The 20,387-nt window shown below is 41.9% G+C and overlaps 2 protein-coding genes across 8 annotated transcripts in view; both read right to left on the bottom strand.

The window, feature by feature from the left end:
- Positions 1 to 585: 585 nt before the first annotated feature.
- On the bottom strand, positions 586 to 8,238 carry Fignl1 (fidgetin like 1). Of its 2 annotated transcripts, none has more exons than XM_055624108.1 (2): positions 8,193 to 8,238; positions 586 to 3,254 (listed from the first exon to the last, which is right to left on the bottom strand). In XM_055624108.1, exon 2 carries the CDS (start codon positions 3,242 to 3,244, stop codon positions 1,271 to 1,273), a length of 1,974 nt encoding a protein of 657 aa, XP_055480083.1. In that variant the 5' UTR covers positions 3,245 to 3,254; positions 8,193 to 8,238; the 3' UTR covers positions 586 to 1,270. The 2 variants fall into 2 exon arrangements, with proteins under 2 accessions (XP_055480083.1, XP_055480084.1); XM_055624109.1 differs by lacking the exon at positions 8,193 to 8,238 and adding an exon at positions 5,604 to 5,680.
- A 6,222-nt stretch (positions 8,239 to 14,460) lies between these two features.
- Ddc (dopa decarboxylase) overlaps positions 14,461 to 20,387 on the bottom strand; it is an 83,289-nt gene continuing 77,362 nt past the window's right edge. For all 6 annotated transcript variants that reach the window (XM_055623853.1, XM_055623856.1, XM_055623858.1 and 3 more), the window contains 3 exons: positions 19,033 to 19,134; positions 15,553 to 15,770; positions 14,461 to 14,867 (listed from right to left, as the gene is read on the bottom strand). In XM_055623853.1, the coding sequence (XP_055479828.1) occupies positions 15,570 to 15,770; positions 19,033 to 19,134 (303 nt within the window). In that variant the 3' untranslated portion in view covers positions 14,461 to 14,867; positions 15,553 to 15,569. The remainder of the gene's footprint in view (positions 14,868 to 15,552; positions 15,771 to 19,032; positions 19,135 to 20,387) is intronic.

The raw sequence follows: 20,387 nt of genomic DNA, 5'->3' as shown, positions 1-20,387 counted from the left end.
CAAACTTTAAAAAAAAAAAAAAATCTAGACATGTGTAAATAAAATTTACTGACTTTTTTTTTTTTTTTGCCTGCATGTATACATGTGTGTTGCCTGGATGATGCTGAAGTCAAAAGTGGGCACTGGATCCCCAGAAATTGAAGTCATACATGGTTGTGAGCCACCATGAAGTACAAACTTTCTAAACTCACTCATTAAAAGTGTTTCAAATTCCATTTCAAGTTGCCGTGTTCAGACACAAAAAAATATGAACTCCTGTGTTAATTAATTATAGCCCATCTATACCATGGACTCCTAAACAACAATATGTAACAGAAGATTCCTGTCAACATTTATGATAGCATGCAAAATGATGATATACTTTAAAGAAAGGAAGTGGCTAACAGGGCATGGTGGTGCAGGCCTGAAATTGCTAGTTGGGAGAATGACGCAGGGAGATTATTTCATGCCAACATGGCTGCATACCACTTGAAGAGGAAAAACAAACAAGTAGACTACAAAAGGAAATACATACTAAAGTCATAGCACTGTATAAAACAAAATTATAGCAAAATAACCTATCCCCATTAAAGTGGTAATAAACTAACAATTTTTATTCTCTTTGCTTCTAAGTTTCTACAGTGAACATGTTTTACAAAACGATACAATAATTTAAAAACATTTAGTTTTGAAAGAGGGTGAAATAATAGGTTTTCAAGTATTACCAGATAAAATATTAATGGAAAACATTCTAGACCCGTTGGAGGAAAAAAACAAAAAAACATACTTACTGTCTTTTGTTTGGGCAGGGTACAACTGTGACAGCAGATTACATCTTGCTATTTCTAATGTTTTTATCAGTTAATTTTGATAGGGGGAAAAAAAAAACACAAAACAAGTCACAAACCAGCATAGGTTAATGTAGTTTAGTTTTGTTGCTTTCACTCTAGCCTTTGGTAAGATTTTAACTCTTTCTAGGCCAAGATAGCAATGCTGTTTCAAATGTAAGCCATACTATACTGACAAAGCCTATTATTGCCATACTAAAATTCTAATATCAATTCACTTAGAACACAAAACAATTCTATTTAAATGACATGAGCTTATACATAACACAGTAACTGGAAGGCAAATACAACATACTAATATATCAATCAGTAGGCAAGCTGTTATTCTGAGGCATAGAATTCAGGATATACTCCAAAACAATACAAGTAGCACACCCAAGCTTCCTATGCTAAAGTTAAAAAAACTACTACTACATGACAGCTTCTCCCTTCAATTGCTGTGTTCACTTTCCACAACCAAATGTTTCATTCCACTTTTCATAAAGTTCTAAATCTTTTGGAGATACAGTGGGTCGCACAGTTCTAAAAGCATTTTCAAAATCAATATAGGTTATTGGTCGAACTTCATCTGGGCTTATGGTAGCAATGTCAGCAGTGTGCAAACTGCGGATAGGACCAAGAGAAGCCTCTCTGCAAAGCTGTGTCATATCTGCTCCAGAAAACCCATCAGACTGCTGCACCACCAGTTCAGTTTCTTCATCACTGAGGCAACACTGTTCCTTAGACATGAGATTAACAATTATCTGTTTCCTGGCTGAAGCTTCTGGGAGGGGAATATAAAGCCTTTTCACCAATCTTCTCCGGGCAGCCTCATCAATCTCTTGGGGCCGATTTGTGGCTCCCACCACAAGAATACGGTCTTCAGAAGATGTGGTTGCTCCATCTAACTGAACTAAAAATTCCGTTTTTATCCTTCTTGAAGATTCATGTTCACCATCTCCTCGTTGAGACAATAAAGAATCAATTTCATCAATAAATATCACAGCTGGCTGCTGACACCTTGCAACAGCAAACAATGCACGGACCATTTTTTCCCCCTCACCTACCCACTTAGAAGTCAAAGACGAAGCAGAGATGCTGAAGAACGTTGCTCCAGACTGACTAGCAATGCACTTGCCAATAAGAGTTTTACCAGTCCCTGGAGGGCCAAAAAGCAGAATTCCTTTAGGGGGTCCTCGTAATCCAGTAAAGATATCTGGCCTCAGCATGGGCCACACAACAATTTCCTTTATTGTGGCTTTGGCAAATTCTACTCCGGCAATGTCTTCCCAGTGTACTGGAGGCCCATGGTCCATAATTTCATTCATAATAAGTTCAACCATCCTTGGCTCTACGTTCTTCAGACAGTCATCAAAGAGGTGTGTTGGTTCTGTAGAATCTGCCCTAGTAGACTTCTGCTTCATCCTTCCACTCTGCTCACTTCCATCTTCCTTATTAGATACAGGAGAAACAAACTTTCCAAATATTCCTCTTGATCTCCCAGCTCCCAGGGACTTTTTCACAATAGATGAAGATCTGGATGTATGCTGGGATTGGTGGCACTTTTTCTTTTTATCTACCCATAATTGTTCTTTTGCAGTTTTAAAGGCAGGTAGGCTATTATCTTCCCTCTGGCCACTGTCTTCAGTCTTACTAAAAGCCTTATTCAGTGTTGAATTGGAAAGCATGTCAATGGTGCCAGGATCATAAAAAGCCTTCCTTTCTCGTGAATTTTCACAGCCAGAAGGGAAACAAGACACATTAGATAAGAACATATTTAGTCCTGTGCTGGTTTTAGGAGAGCTGTGAGTTTCCTTTTTGGTATTTCCAAATAATGGTGTAGTGTGAAATGTTGTAGTGGCTGACTCACCTATTGGTGCTGAGGAGGTGGGACACGTCTGAAATGGGGAATGTCTCCGACTGCTCTCTGGGATAGCTTGGGTCTTATCTGTGTCAGGCTCTCCAGAACTTACACACACACTAGGTTCAGAAAGCTCAAAGACAGTAGGTTCTTTATAGATGACTACTGATGCATCAGCAGGTTCCAAGAGAGACTCTTTCCATTTCTTGCCAGCTTGTATCATCCCCTGTACATTACTCATTTCGAAAACATTATTTATTGACAATCCAGATTGCCACTTGTCACTGTCAGCCTGTTGAGATCCTGCCAAAGGAAAAATGCTCGCTGCGTAGTTATTCAAGCCAGTTTCCACATTGTCAGAATCAATAATTGTAGAATATTTTTCTGTGTACCTTTTGAACAGCTTGGTAGCACAGACCTGAGAGATCTCAGAGTTGGCACATGCATATTGAATACTGAGTAAAAGTGCACGATATGCATCTGCCTTCTGTCTTGGTGTACATGTGCGGGATGTAACTACGAAGTAATTCTTCTGCCATTCATCCACATGCACAGACCTAGAGTTGGAAGTCTCCATGTCAAAAGTCCTATAACACAAAAGCAAAATTGAAAACAAATCAATATCAAGAAGAAAACAAAAGCAGAAAACTCTGCTGGAAAAAAAAAAACATACTAGATTTATAAGGTTAGTTTATAAAAAACAAGAGTACTTATTTGAAAAAGAAACATCTAGTTTATCATGTATTTCAGGTACTCATGACACAAGATACACTGATAGTCTCAAGCTTAAGGACAACCAAATGATTTCTTAGATGTTAAACTGTTTTATTTATGAAGTGATTTTCCTAAAGAGGGAATATTCATGGGTTTAAACAGAAAGGATTTAAAGGTAACCAAAGAAAGGACTTGGGAAATGTGATTCACTTGGAGGAACACTTACTAACATGTCTGAATCCTTGCATTTGATCCTCAGTCCTCAGCACGCATACACTGGATACAACAATGCATACCTAGCACTTGGGTGGTGGATCCAGCAAGAGAAGTCCAAGGTCACCACCCTCAGCTACATGGTAAGTTTAAAGCCAATCTGGGATACATAAGACTCTGTCCCAAAAGCTTTTGTAACCAACTTAAAGAAAGGAAGAATTTATTAAGTGATGAGTGACAGAAAAAGACATCCAATATCAACATGTGTCTTCCATACATTTATATGTACACATACAAAAATATGTACAAAAAGACTTAAATTAATCAATGGTTCAATATCCTACTCTTGTGAGATAGGTTATTCACAAAATCAACAAAGAAACTTCAGACTTAACCTACACCACAGATGAAGTAGACTCAACAGATATTTACAGCCTGCTGCCCCAAACAGAAAGAAAAAAGAAAAAAAAAATCTTCTCAGCAGCCAATGCAATCTCCTTTAAAATATATCACATTCTTGGGCCATTTATCAATTCTTACTAAATACAAATGAATCCAAATATTGAGGCTGAGGAGATGGTTCTTCAAGCACTATCCACTTTGGTCTTTTGAAACAGAGCCTCTCATTGAATGGGAGGTACAAGCGGCCATTGGCTGAGTGGACAGTAAGCTCTAAGGACCAGTCTGTCTCTGCCTGCCCAGCATGATTATAAGTACCTGTCACCATGCCCAGCTTTCTTACACAGGCTCTGGGGATCAAAGTTGGATTTTCACTTGTAGAGCAAGCACTTTACTGACACTGAGCTATTAGCCCAGACCAGAGTTATAAGAGTCTATGAAAATTTGAAGCAAGCTAGAAGATGGTGCAACAGTTAAGAGCACTTGCTGCTTTTGTACAGGATAGGACAGCCATGTTCACAGCCACCTGCCACTCCAGCTTCAGAGGATCTGACACCCTCTTGTGGTCACTTCACATGCACAATGCGCCCCTTCTGAATATATAAAGAACCCCTCAATATCCCAATCAAAAAAATATGCTAATGAACTGAACAGACAGTTCTCAAAAGAAATACAGCAAATAAATATTTGCACAAGTGTTCAACATAGTCATCAGGGAAATACAAATTAAAACTGTCTTGAGATTCTATCTCCCATTTAGAACCGTTATCATCAACAAAACAAATGACAACAAATGCTGTCAAGGATACAGGGAAAGAGAAATCCTTATTCCCTGGTGGTAAGAATGCTAATTTGTATAGCCACTATAAAAATCAACATTGTATTTTTAGGTATATACTCTAAGAATTCTAATTCTAACCCTAAACCCTAACCCTAAAACACAAGAGAGATGCTAGTACATACACATTCATAGCTACACTACTTACAGCAGCCAGGAAACTGAACAGCTTAGATGTCCATCAAAAAAGATGAGTGGACGTTTAATGGAGTTCTATGAACACAATGGAATTCTATGTAGCCATAAAGGAAAATGAAATCCTGCTGCCCTTTGCAGGAAGGTGATACAACTGAAAATCACATGCTATGCAAAATAAACCAGACTTGGAAAGACAAATACCTTCTTCTCTCTCACATGCAAAATCCAGATTTAGAATGTGTATGTTGTGTATGCATTTACATGTGTTTGTAGGTCAGAACTACAAGAGGATCATGAGAGGAGGTTGTGATCTTCAGGCAGTGGGAAATAGAACATGTAGCAGGAAAGTAGAAGGGATCTGAGAAGGAGGGAACCAGGGGAAAAGGTGGGTGGGGGAGGAGGCAGCACTGATGGAACAAATCAGAACAAAGTATGAAGATGCCATGATGACGCTTAAATCTTAAGCCTACTTTCTAAGAAAACCTAGCTAAGACTAAGCAAGCCATTTACAATTTTTGGATGTTCAGATTTCTCTGTAGGAACCATCGTGAGAATCAAATCAGGTAAATATGAAATATTAAAGACTGTTACCCTGCTTTGTAGAAATTGAGCTGAGAGTTAAAAACTGACTTACTGGAGAAAACTCTGCTGATTATGAGCAATACCAGAGGTCAGTTCCAAGCTCCACGTGAGGCACTGTGTTCTTTACCAGGTAATGACTACCTCTTGAAGCTATCAGCACAGATTGAGCTGCACAGAACATAAATATGAATGGTGGCATGTTTAGTATTAATGATATATCATGAATAAACACTTCAAACTTGATGCCACAAATATTCCAAATTTCCCCCATTTCTCAGTGTTAAAAATTAAAGCCTATGAAAGATGAGCTGTAAGAACAAGCCAAATAGTTGACCAATAAACGACTTTTACTTCAGATTTTTCTGAAGATATTCTCATAAGCCCCTTCATATTTTTATACAAGAATCTTAGAAAAATATACAATTGGGCCAGAGAGACAGTTTAACACAAGAAGGCACCAGCACTCAAGCTTGCCAAACTAAATTCTCAAGACCTACATGGTTCCTGAAAGTAGTTCCCTGCCATCCATATGCACAGCTTGGCACACTCACTACTATATTTTCGCAATATAAAATTTGCCTGTATATTAACAAGAAAAAAGTTTTAAGAAATCCTATTGGTTTCCTAAATATTATGATAAAGTAAAAAGAATGTCTACAGTTTAAATTTAATTCCAACAAATGTTTAATTATCTGGAAGTATAGCTTAATAACCAATACATTTATATATGTGAGCTATATTTAATATGGCTTTTTGTTGTTGTTGCTGTTGGTTTTTTGAGACACGGTTACTTTGTGTTACCCTGGCTTTCCTTGAATTAATTCTGTAAACCAAGCTGTACTCAAACTCAGAGGTTCACCTGTCTCTGCCTCTAGCGATGCATGAACACCGCCAGGCTTAATACAGCTTTTTAATTCTGAAAATGCTGTGGAAAGAATTTACCATATTATAGGTAGGTGTTCATAAGTTTTGCTTATAATAATAGGAACACCTAGTAAAACTTTAACTTAAATCTAAACTACATCAACAGTTAAGAGGCAAGTAGCCCTGCGTTCATCTACTTTAACCTTATTTTAATCTCCATTCTACACCAGAAATGAGGTGACTTGGAAAATACCAACCACAAAGGTTCACAATGATAATCTTCTTTACAGCTTCATTTCAGTCTATCAACTAAAATCACCATTTCGAGTCACTGTAAAAAGAAAAAAAAATGTCCTCTTCCATCTCCCAATTTTACTTCCTTTCTGCTCAGTCATATGCTACAACTACACATAACCAAAAACTGTCACCATTGCTCAATGACATTGGTACAGACCTATCTGCCACTATCAAGTCATTTCAACCTTTGCTCAATAAAATCTAAATTATGGCTAATGAGTACTGACATCAGAGTTACAGTTCAATCTTCTTTGTTAATTTTCTGATTAAGAATGTTATTGGCCATTCAAACTAGACAGCCAGTTTTTGCATTGCATTTGGATTTTCTTCAGTATCTGAACTATGGTATCCATTAAAATGATTAAAAACTGGAGTGCCTACTATATACCAGACATCATTTTCAATCTTTACAGAACTCTAATTTACTACTAGCAAAGTAGCACAGGAATTTCACAGGATCTGAAGCCATAAGACCCATCTTCAGATGCTAGACATCAAAGTTTTATTGCTTTTAATTAGTTTTATCTATTGGGGAAAGGTGCAGGTTTAGGTCTGAGAGCAACCTGCAGGAACTGGGTTTTCTCTTTTCACCACCCTGTACCCAGGGATCCTAGACACCCAGACCTCAGGCCCAACAGCTTTTACCAGCTAAGCCATTTCCCAGGCCCCGAGCTCTGGATGCATGATCTATTCTTTCAGCAGTAACTCTGAGTACATCTCTTAAGCTGTGTCTGTTTTCACCTGCCAAAAAAAAGAGCAGTATGTAACATTATTTAGCTGACAGGTTTTTTTAATTACTGAGAGCATCAGAATCCCCAGAACTTAAAAATATCATATAAGAGATTGTGAATTATTATTTCTTTCCTTTGGATAGTCCCTTCCGGCCATACCTAATCACAACTAAAAAGTATCCCTATCCCAAACGCTTGGGGTCAGAAGTATGTCTGATTTCCAGATGTTAACACATATACCAGGTAGGGGACTCCATTCTAAACACGACTCGCGTATACTTAACAGAAGGTTAACTGTATATAATATTTTTCTAAGCAGGAATGAAAAAAATAAAAAGGTTTCATGATGAGGAAATTCCTCCCTTGTGATGTACTGTTGGGCCTCGTGAACGTCAGATGTTGGCGCATTTCGGATTTTCAGGTTAGAGTAATTCACCTGTGTTCGTACTGCCGAAACCACAGTGCTCAGAAAGAGTAAATTTAGGTGGCAAACCTGCTCCCGCCTTCTTTACAGTCCTAGCGGGAGGTAGCTGCAGCTGACCTGACCCCAAATCGTCACGCCCAACGTCCCTCAAACCCAGCCGCCGCTGACAGCGACAGCCTCGCCCCGGGGCTTCCCAGGGCCACCCTCTCCGACAACCTGAGTCGAAAAACAAGAAGAAAAAAAAAAAAACGAAAAAACGGCCGGCGTGGCGAGCACAACCTCAGCCCGCCGCCCAAGCGAAGACCAGCCGCCCACCGGCGCCCACCTGCGTTCCCTGTCCGGCCAGCGGCCACCGAAAAGCGCGCCCTTGGGAGTGCGCCTGCGCGGTATGACGCGCTCGGCCCGCGCCGCGCATGCGTGTAAGGGCAAGGGCCGAGGAGCGCGCGCGGCACGCAGCGTCGGGGCGGGGATTCGGAAGGCCTGGGGGTCGCCGCCTAGGCCCTGACGCGGGAATTTGGACTTCCCGCCGGCGGCACTGTGCGAGGGCGACCCCCTCCCGCGCTGTGGCGATGGTTTCACCTAAGCACTCCATGGCTTCCGATCTACTTCAGGCTTAGTTTGTTCTTTTTTTGCCGAGCTAGGTGCTGCGAAATAGAGAGAGGCGGTGGGAGAGAGGAAAGGAAACTCGCAGGATTGCGGAGAGCAGGACTCTCATGGAAGGCAAACATGACCCGGGACGGCTTTCGGCCGCCACTCCTGAGCCTGCCCACACATGTGCTCTCCAGCCCTAACCAGTTCATCAGCAGCTATCAAATAGGAATAAGTCTCGAATTCAGGAAGATTTGCTAAGGGCCACAGCCAGCCTTAGGCGTCATAGCAAGATTATTAAAGCAGTAGCTATCAGGGATCCATTAAGAACTAAAAAAAGCTTATTTTTGTTACTAATCCGTATGTAGCTAAACAGATACAAGCTTGGGAGTCACCGACGGACCTTCCCCCTCATAAACAGTTTTGGGCCCCACCTCCCATCTGCCTATTACCCGCTAAGACTTCTTGCAATTTAGGGAGAGAGGTCACTAAGGGTTAGGTTCTTAATTGTTTGTATAGGGCATAACAAGCCACTGGGTCAGGCTCCAAGCAGGCGGGAGCTGATTGTCAGAGAGTAGGGGGGGGGGAACTTTGCTTTTTTTTTTTTTTTTTTTTTTTTGGTTTCTTTGTCTGCAACCCTCATTGCTAAGACTGCCTGTTTCCACTGGGAAAACTTACTTTTCTTTCCTTCATTCTGTCTCCTTCAGACACTGACCAGAAATCTTAACCCTGCTTGCCCTAAGGTTCTGGGCATTTTCACTCAGTCTGAAGACCCTCCTTACCCCATGCAGCCATTCACAGGACTGCATTGTTGAGCCTGCCTGCTTTTCTGACCTTTAACTCCAAAAGCAAGGCCCTCTCTTCTCCTCCTCTCCTCCATTCCCCTCCTCCCAGATGCTGCTGAGATGTCGCTTGTCTTCTTTTTCCCCTAAACTCAAAATTGCCTTTCAGTTTCCTACTGGGTCTGATTTTTTAAATTCTTGTATCTGCCAGGAACCCTGCAAAAGGCAACATGATTCCCTGGCGTCTGAAAATTGCTTTTGTTAGAATTACAACCCAGTATATAGTGTGGAAGAGTTTAGGGCTCAGGCAATGCAAGTTGTAAACTTGCTGACTGACAACACAAACTGCTTGGTAGACTCTTTTTCTCGTGGGTGGAAGGTGTTGGAACTGCAAAGAAGAAACTGCCACCGAAACAGACAGAACCAGTATCCTTGGTGGAAGGGCTCTTCTTGTTTATGATTCTGTGAGTTTATAAACATAAGCTCAAACAATGCCTGTCTACAGTTCAGTTGGCTAATTTGTTTTGAGCAGAAAAGTAAAATGATCCCAAATAATATGCATCTTTTGCCAGGAAAAATATGTTTAGGGGCTAGCAAGATGTCTCAGGTAAAGGTGCTTACTGTGCAAGCCTGGGACCTTAGTTTGATTTCTAGAACCCAGGAAAAAGTGAAAGGACTCCACACAGTTGTCTTTTTGGCACGTGTGTCTTTTCCACCCATCATACACAAACACACAATAATAAGTATTTTTAAAATATGTTTTATTTTTAGGCAGTGTGAGAAGTAGATTGTTTTAGAGCTAAAGGGGCAGAGGATGGGACGAAGTTAAATGTGGCTCTTTGATATTCCCTGAGTAGGTTGGATTTCTGCTGAGTGTCACATGTGTCCACTTCCAATCTGCCTTGGTGAAAGAGGCCCCATGAAGATTGGAGATGTATGCAGGCATTCCTTGGATGTACAGCTTATAGCAGTCTAACATGAACACACATTTAGAAAGTTCTAATTAAAAAAAATCATTAAACAGTCTGACAAAGTTCTAATCAGCTTTTATATTCATGAATGGGGAAATCTCCACTCTATAAAATAGAATGGGAGCTGTACTGGGCAGAAGCAGAAAAGTATGCTTTGTAAAGCAGGGAGCTGAGACTATTGGAAAGGAGCTGACAGGTTGCTATTGGCTTACTTCAGGTCACTTTTCTTGTGAGATTAGAGCAGAGGGACTTAAGCTAAGGTAGTTTGTGCTCTGGCTGCTGTGAATTTGCTGTGTTTAGGAAAAAACAGTCTATTTGTGGATCCTTCTGCTTCCAGTTTGAGCTGGCTGTGGGGGCATACCATAATTCTTGCTGTGACTATTTACTGCATGCCTGCTTTTGGAAACCACACCAGTTTCTTTAAAATGGTCTTTCCAAATATTACCAGTTTATGCAAGCAATTTAATCTATTATTTTCCCCATTACTTTATACCACAGTATGTTATGGCACACATTGAGAGGTACTCAGGAAACAGATTTTGATACCAAGATAGTAAAACTATTAATATTTGGAAATTTATATAATTTATTTTTAAAAAAACAATAAATAATAAAGCAATCCTTAGGCCAAAATGCTATCAGGTAAGCACCATGTTTCCTTGGTAGACTTTCTGAGTAGAATATCAGTAAGACCATTTTCCAGTATACGGTCAACTGGATTTCCTAGTTAAGAGTTCAGTCCTGCCTTCCTTTGGGGTCTTGTTCTGTATCCCTTTTTCTTGTTGCCCTCAAGATGATGAGCTGCCAGCTAGTGACATCTCCCTGTCCTATCTTGGGCTTTTCTGTATGCTGTCTGCTATGTGTTCGGCCTGACTTGGGTCTCTGGTTCCTGGAAGGCTGCTCTTTGCTACATTCTTGACAAGAGATGTTCCAGGATAAGTTTTGTGTTGGCTTTCTGTTGTGTCCAGATAAGTCTAGGGCTTTTCTCAACACTAAGAAGAAGTGCCTCTGATCAGCAAAAACATGAGGTCATACAGGCAGCATCTAGTGCCAGTGCCACCAGAGGTCAGTGTGCTCTATCTACTATGATACAGATCTACATTGGGCACAGATTTAAATAAAGGTGCTACTCGTGGCCCACGGAATAGTCCTAATCCAGGCATTCCTAATTCTTTTTTGTCTGTTTTTGATTTTTCAAAAACAGTTTCTCTGTGTAGCCCCAACTGTCCTGGAACTTGCTTTGTAGACCAGCGTGGCCTTGAACTGAGAGATCCACTTGGGATTAAAAGTGTGTGCCACCATGTCTGGCTTTGACATACTGAATTCTATGTTGATAGCATATAGTTGAGATCAGAGGCAAGGTTTACCCAGGCAGATAAAAATGGGGCTTGTCCCGAAAGCACCAAATGTCCTCACTGCCACCTAACCTTAAAAAACTTTCTCCTAATTTGCTTACTGTTGTGATAATTACCATAATCAGAAGCAACGTGGGGAGGAAAGAGTTTTTTCATCTTACAGCAGTCTACCATCACGGAAAGTTTAGTCAGGAACTCAAAGCAAGAAAATGGAGGCAGGAAGTGAAGCAGAGGGATGGAGGAACACTGCTCACTGGCTTACTTTCGTGTCTTACTCAGGTTTGGTTTTGTTTTGTTTTGTTTATACAACTAGGGCCACCTGTACCATCGTGATCCCACCCAGCTGCCTGGACCCTCTTACATCTATCATTAATTTAGAATATGAAGCACACACTTGCATACAGGCAATCTGAGGGAGGCATTTTCTCAATTGAGGTTTCCTCCTCCCAGAGGACTCTCTTTTATGACAGCTTGACAACAAACTAACCAGCACAAGGTTGGTCCTGGGGAGTCCATGGCACAAGTGACCACACAGTTTACTAGGAGAGAAGGTGGGCTCTAGAGCCCAACTACCTGGACAGCATGCCTAGCTCAGGTACCAGTTATCTCTGCGATACTGACATGTGTCAGCAAATCTCCCGGTGCCTCAGTCTTTGCATCTATAAAAGGGAGGCAGTAATGCAGCTTATCTCATGGAATTGTAAAATGAGTATTAAGTTGGTATTTTTAAATATGGATAACAGCACCTGGCATCGAGTAAGTGCTGGCGTATGATGTAGTTAACTGGGAGGAAGTGCTTCTTCCTGTTTCTAGGGCTGAGGGTTTTGGTGTCTGAGCACCATGTTGAAGAAAGGCCAGTAGATGGGTGTGCTGGTATCAACTTGACACAGGCAAGATTGGGAAGAGGAAACCTCAACTGAAAAAATGCTCTCACCAGATTGACCTGTGGGACATTTTCTTGATTGAAGATTGCTATGGGAAGATCAAGGTCACTGCCAGCAGTGCCACCCCTAGGCTAGTGGGCCTCATTACTGTAGGAGAGCAAACAGAGCAAAGCAGTAAGCAATATTTCTCCATGCTGTCTTTATCAGTCCCTGCCTTGAGTTTCTTTCAGTGACAGGCTGTGACATGGAAGTGCGAGCCAACTCAGCTCCTTTCCTCATTAACTTGCTTTGGTCATGCTGTTTTATCATAGCGGTAGAAACTCCAGTAAGACAGTGGGTAAGCTAAAAATGAGCCATGGTAGACAAGATTGTACCCTTTCTGTGTCTGAACGTAAAGCTGAGGTCTTAGACACTATTCCCTAAGGATTCAGTTTTAGAAAGAAATACTCCAGCCTTTCATATAGCTCCCGCCTCCCATTCATGCAACATGTCCTATGCCACAAGCCACCGACCCCCTTGCCTCATGCTCGGGTCCCAACCGTTACTGCCAGAATTATTTTAAAGATCATGCTACATGGAAGTCTTTGTGCAGAAAAAGAGGGCGACCATATCATCAGCAGTAGTTTGTCGTCTCCAAGCCTTTCGGCATTCACAAGGGCACACTGAGGAGTGAAAACAATCATTGTAAAATGCAGGCACATCAACCTCAATTCAGTAATTTGAATGTTTCATACCCTAGGGGTCCTATCACAAATCGTTTTGGTGGCCTCAGTATACTTTCCCTTGCTTCCACATCAGGACAAATGACAAATCTGTTTCATTTATGAACAAATGTCCTGACCAAGTCAGACGGAGAATATTCATATGTGCCAATATTCCCAAAGAACAGATCACATCATTACATTTGCACAAAGGTCAGAGGCATCTGAAATTCAAAATATACCTGCTGTCTTACTTTGTCATGTTGCTGTGATAAAATAACCTGACAGAGGCAACCTACGGGAAAACAGGTGTGTTTGGCATCACAGTTAGAGGATATCGTTCATCATGGAAGAGCAACCCAGGATAAAGGAGCCGACCATGTAACAATCACCGTCTGGAATGTGGTGCTCAGCTAGCGTTCTCCTTTTTTGTGCAGTCTAGGATCCTTTGGTGGTGGGTCTCACCACCTCAAGCAACACAATCAAAATAATCCCTCAGGGGAGTGGCTGTAAGCAACCTTATGTAGAACTTCCCTGCAAGACATACACAGAGGCATGCCTCCTAGATGATTCCAGATCCTGTCAAGTGGATAGTCAGTGTAAATTGCCACATCTCTAATAACATAAGGACCCCATCTTAATGCCACTGACATTTTTAAAGTCTCTGAAGGACAGTAATTAATCTTAAAGTAAAAACACGCATATTGGTTCTGAGGAGAAGGCTAAGTAGCTATGAGTGCATACTGCCCTTGCTGGGGTTTGATGGTTCACGCCTTTAATCCCAGCACTCAGGAGGCAGAGGCAGGCAGATCTCTGTGAGTGTGAGGTCAGCCTGGTCTACAAACAGAGTCCAGGTCAGCCAGGGATCTGTTACACAAAGAAACCCTGTCTTGAATTTAAAAAAAAAAAAAAATCTGAGTTTGAGCTGTAGCACCCACAATTAGGTGGGCTACAACTACGTATAACTCTAGCTCTAGGGTATTTGATGCTCTCTCCCGGCCACTTTGTGCACTACACACACACACACACACACACACACACACACACACACACACACTGAAAAATCAATCTAAAAAATTTTTTTCTCTAAAATCAGAATGATATCATATAATAATGAGATTATTTGAGTACATACCTAAAAGCTGAACTCATGAAATCTAAGCAGAACTTGAGTGTTGTTAATGCATCTGAACAATGATTGACATACACCAAGCTTTCATTATACACATGATGACTAAATGTTTGAAAGGGTTAGTCAAGTTCACAAGAATGAGTATGATACATTGTAAAACAAGATGCTCACTCAATACAGTTAATATTGCACACTGATTGTTTATTAAGCATTTAGCCACACAGAAGACAACCATAGATACAATCTGAAGTTAAGACCAAAGATTGCCCTGGATAATATTTCTATAAGCCTGTCCTGCCACCAATGGCTTTATAAGCACAAAGACATTTTATTAACAAAAATCACAGCCACATAAAGAACAAAAGCTAGAGCCACTGACATTAGCTTTCCACACAAAAAATATTTCTCCCTCGATAATACAGAAAATACTTCTTCATTGATAAGTCACCCAAAAGTCAATCATAGGTTTCTGATTAAGTTTGGAGACACACACAAGGCCACATAGAAGCATGATTTCATGAACACAAGGTGGTGGTTATTTTTGTCTCATTCCAGTTTTCGGTGTACTTCTTTTTAACTTTTAATCTCTATAGGGAGAAAAAAAAATAGCATGAACTTAGGGGCTAAGTTAGAAAATAAAGAGGGCTGGCATTGTAGCTCATCTACGTAGAAGGCCCCAGACCCTTGTTCCATTCCCAGCACCACAGAAATGAAAATAAAATAATAAAAAATAAGAATTTTGTGTAGTCCTAAATTGACTGCAGAGAAGGAATATGCTGTTTCTGCAGTGAAACGATACAATAAGTAGTTTCAGCTGAAGAGTTCATGTTGCCAATCTGACATCTCTAATGATAAATTTTATCACTGTAGCTGTGCTGTCTGCAAAGCTCTCCTCTGTGTAAGACGCCTGGAAGCCTGCCCTTCCTTACCATCACAGTTTTGTTCTTGCCTGATAGTCACATGACAGTCTCATTTATTGTTTTAATGTACCTAAATCTTATTCTGATAGTTGCTTTGGTCCGTACTGTTTGGGGAAATCTGAAAAGTATAGAGCAAGATCTACACATTATTAATGTTTATTCCCACAGAAATTACTACAAATTTGTCTGTGGAATCACTACACATAGTATTCTTTGTGCTTCTCCTGACTGAATATGCTTCAGTTTTCCACTTTACAGTGGAGCCCAGCCCCATAGCACTGAGTGGCCACGCTGGGATTGAGCTGGAATCCTGACACGCGGGGGAAGACAGGATGTTCCTGGCACAGCTTACCTGAAGCAGCTCTGCTTTCACTCCTTCTCCGCTTTTAGCACACCACTTGCCAACTCTCTGATGTGCTCCCAGGCCAGCTGCACGTGGGCAGAGTCCACAGTGCGAGCACACACAGCAAAGCGCAGCACAAACTTGTCTCGGAGACAACAGGGAACCAAGTGGATTTTTTTGGCACTGTTTATTCTTTGTAAGAGGGTTTCATTCAGCTGGTTGGAGCCCTTGGAGGGATTAAAAAGAATATCCACCATATAACACAAAGTCTGGTAACACCCAGAGATGGTAAACAACTTTATGTTAGAAAGTTTGATGAAATAACTAACAAGGCTTAAAAAATGTATAAGATCACTTCTCCCTGTGATAGCACTTCTTCACCATCTGTATTATCAGAAGTTGACCTTCCTATCCTCCAAGTTTATTTAAGAAAGATGATGCCTCCAGGGAGGCACTGTCAACAAATAGATGAGTATGGACAATGTGACAGGGTCTCTGGGACAGTAGAACAGCTTTAGAAACATTAGAGCGCACAGGAGGTCTCAACAACAGAGACAGTGGAACAACACAGTGAAGCTGTTGTGAGAATCTGGAAAGGACTTTTGTAAGTGCAGGAACATGGTTGATCTCTGTACAGGCTCTCTAAAAAAGAGAATAGTCAACTAATTGGGGACAGAGAGGCCAGTGCGCTCCACTCCCAGGGACTGACCAGAGATAAGAGGGCCTTATCAAGCAACACACAGAAGCCTACACTTTCCAGCTGGGCCCCAAATACACAGGCTGGTAGCTGTTCTCTGCTTATTCCCTCACTCCTCTGTATAAACTGTCATGAAGTGGCTTCCCATCTTCTAAGACTATCAGTCAAGCAAAACATAGAAGGGGGCTGGTTTCAGGCATCACTCCCTAGTCATAAGACCATTTAAAGAGGTAGGAGGATGCATGGGAAGGGAAATGGCCCCTCTGCCTAGACCATGGCAGCTGAATACCTGCTGGATACTGAGGCCTGCGCTTAGCCTGGGACAGATACACATGGCTCTGAGTGTGACACCTAAGAAAATCTTAAATACACATACAGTGAAGGAACTACAGGATGGTGTAAATGCCATGTTTGGAAGACGGAGACATGAGATACAGTACTAAGAGGATGAACTTTATTTAAAAAACAAACAAACAAAGACTCAGTATGAGAGGACACATTTGAAATTCAGATAACACAAAAAACAAAACTTAGGGAAAAGTCGTGTACCATTTTTGATTGATTTGGGTTAGAAAGGATCTCCGTGAACTAGAACCAGAAAGCAAACAGAAATTATCAGAGATGCAGTAATGAAAAAGGCAAACGTAAGACAGGTAAGAGTAAAGGAGTCTGGCCAGGGAGAAGGAGAAAGGAGCAACTATGCCATTGTAATGTGCCACACTTTACGTCCAATAAAAGGCCACAGGACCAGAAACAGCACTTAGTAGTAGAGCAGTTGCCTCGCACCTGTGACACCCTGGTTTTAATCCCCAGTGCCACAAAAACAAATTTTGTATAGGGGATGCTACTTGAAGCCAGCAGAGTGGTGAACACCTGTGACCTCACCTCCTGAGAGATGAAGATGAGAAAATCCTTTCAAGAGTCTTAGGTTATATACCCAGCTTGAGGGTAGCCTGGGCTACATGAACAGCCACAACATCTGCTTGTTGAAGCCGTCAAGGGTGGAAAAGATTGAAAAGTGAGGTTGGAGAAGACAAGGAGGACAAGGGGGGGAATCACACTGTATAGTTATACAGGCAAAAAAATCAAGCACTAGTGTTTGACCATGTGCTTCCTTAAGATAAAAGGCATAAATGTGGGAAGGAGAGAACAAAGGTTCACAGAAGAAAAGGCTTCTTAGCTGAAGAGTACAGAGGGTTCTGTGTGTGAGGGCTGTGCACACTACCAGGCATGTGAGAAGGAGCAGAAACTGAGGCAAAGTATATATGGTATAATCTTAAATTATACAAAGCCACCAATAGTCTAAGCCTTGACAACATTGTGTCAAGAGTAAAGCAGACAACCATAAAAGGCAAGAGGTCTTTGAAGAAGACAAACATGTCCCAAAATTATATTATGGGTAATGGCCTCATCGCCCTATAGCTATAGCAAAAAACACTCAAATGGACAAGCCAACGGCCAAAATGAATTACATCTCAATAAAACTATCAAAATTTTTTAAAAAAGCAAAACTGAAAATATCCCACAGCAACATCCTACAACAATGAAAACAAATACCTACTAGGGGACAGAGAAGTCAACACAATGCCAACAGCATTGTTGGTAGACCTAGCACATTCCATGGTCCACAGACCAAACTCCAGAGACATGTATGCATGAGGCATCCAACACAGGCTACACGTGGCCCCACTTATTTGGTTATTCTACATATCTCCCCCAGACACTACATTTTATGCTTGCAGAAAGCATGGGGCTCCTCTATGGCTTTTGGGTCAGTGCTTGCTGTTCCTAGAATTTCCCATGCTCAAAGCTGTAAGGATCTAAGAGAAGGAGATGAGAGGTGGAGGTGTAGCACCATGAAAATGACGTACCCCAGGTTGCTCCTTCTCATGATTGCTGTCTAGGCTTGGACAAGGAGGCCTCCTGGCAACACCTTTAGAACTGATTCAGAAACTTCCAGTCAAATGTAATGACATACATCTGCAGACCCAGCTACTTGGGAGGACTGCAAGTTTCAGGTCAGCCTGGGTAACATCTTAATGCCCTTGTCTCTTATTTTTTAAAAGGGGAGAAAAGAAAAAGGAGGCAGGGTCTGGGGTCTGGGGATAGTGTTGATTTTGTCCAGCATGTGTGAAGCTCTGGGTTCCATCCCAGTACTGTAAAAAAAGGAGAAGAGGAAGGCGAGGAGGAAGAAAACAAAACATAAAACTGTTGGCCTATTAAAAGCCATCTTCGAAATGGCCAGAGCATCTGGTTTCATTTATAAGGCAGTGATGAGCAGGGGCCTTTTGAGTAACATGGTTGTGTAAGTCTCTGCAAAGATAGCTTACTCCCTTGCCGATCTGGGCAGGCTTCCCTCACAAAGCGAGCCCAGAGCCCAGGTGCCCCCTCTAGTGCAGGAATCTTGCCGAGGTATATATAGCCAGATGACCGGCACAGTGGGGTTTATTTATCTAACCAGTTCCCAGATGTGCTGATGCTGTGTGTCCACAGGTGACCTGGTTACTGAGGCCACCGACAACTCAGCAGAGGATTACAGTTCCAGGGGTATTGGATGGACTCTTGGCCTTGGGTCAAGAGGAAAGCATCCAATCATATCTGAGGAAACTGGGCAGCAAGTCCATGGAGGAGAGTCTACTGGGCCAGTCAGCCAGCCAGCACCGCCTCCTAAGCACCACAGGTCATGTTCTGTAGCCCTTGGCAACTGGTATACAACTTTGTATGTGGATGACATGAATAATACCTTATCTCATTCAAGGAAAACAAAGATGGCTGAAATTGGCATTACATACCTTTAGCCGGAAGCAGACCAACCCAAGAATGACTTCCGTGCAGATCTCAAAGCGAGGGTCCTGGCGTACCAGAGACTCAAACTCATGGGACAGCTTCACATGCTGGGGAAACGGAAGGGAGACTTGCTATCTTTTTCATCACAACTTAAGTCTAACCCGGCCACCCTGCACCATTGCACATCTATTATCCACTCACATGCTCTGAGCAGTGTCTGTCTCCTCACCAGCATTTCCCACACTGGAGGAGGAAACTCATCTGCCCTATGCCACATGGATTCCAGTTTAAAAAAAGAAAGAAAGAAAAGAGCCAGGCATTGTGGTACACACCTTTGCTCCCAGCACGTGGGAGGCAGAGGCAGGCAGTGCTTTATGAATTCAAACCCAGCCTAGTCTACAAAGCAAATGCAGGACAGTCAAGACTATTACACAGAGAAACCCTGTCTCAAAAAACAAAAACAAACAAAGAAAAAAGAACATTCATTTTTCCTCTGTCCATGTAGCAATGTTTTAACCCTTCTTTCTCTTATAATTTTATAACAAACATTGTAAAGAAGTAGTCGAAGATTCTAGAAGAAAGAAAAGTTACCTTGACCTCCTCGGAATAGCTTAAAGTATTGTGATCCGGCTTTACTAATTTGCAGATAGGAAACTGAGGCTCAGGGAAGACAAGTGTCCATCCCAAGGCCTTATGCTCGTTTCCTGGCTCAGCTGCCTAACACAAGAGCGTCACTTCTGCAGTAGGTAGGGGCAGTGGTCCCAGCCTGACTCCAACTGATAAATTGGAGTCATCTCTGCCTGCCACGTTCGTGCCCTCTGGTGTTATGTTGCACGCCTTTAATCCCAGCACCTGGGAGACTGAGGCAAGCAGACCTCTGTGAGTCTGAGGCCAATCTGAGCTACATACTGAGCCCCAGGTGAACCAAGGCTACATAGTGAGACCCTAATCTCCAAAATAATAAAATTATTTAAAAAGAAAGAAAGAAAGCTATGTGATCGCATTGAACACATTATTTAATCTCTAGATGTTTATAGAATTCAAAAGCTGATTAAAACCACATATGATCTGTGGAGTACACACTCGGTCACTGTCCAAGCACACACTTAGCTAATTGAAACCTCCTGGCACCCAGCACTCGCTGCCACAGGGTCCATGCTTAAGAGGGGCCTACACAAAGCTTGCTGGGAAACGCCACTGAAGCAATTGTCTTTCCCTGGTCATCCCACCAGAGGGCACCAAAGACTCAGGACTAAAGTGATCGTCGATTAGCTCAAACCTAGGAACAACAGCAGCTTTGACCATTCCTACAGTCTCCTGTTAAGAAAGGATTGGGGCCTTTCCAGAAAGATCTGTGCTG

This window comes from Psammomys obesus, unplaced genomic scaffold (assembly GCF_907164565.1).
Source record: "Psammomys obesus unplaced genomic scaffold, mPsaObe1.curated_primary_1811, whole genome shotgun sequence".
Taxonomy (NCBI): Eukaryota; Metazoa; Chordata; class Mammalia; order Rodentia; family Muridae; genus Psammomys; species Psammomys obesus.
This window is presented reverse-complemented; position numbering and strand designations above follow the sequence as displayed.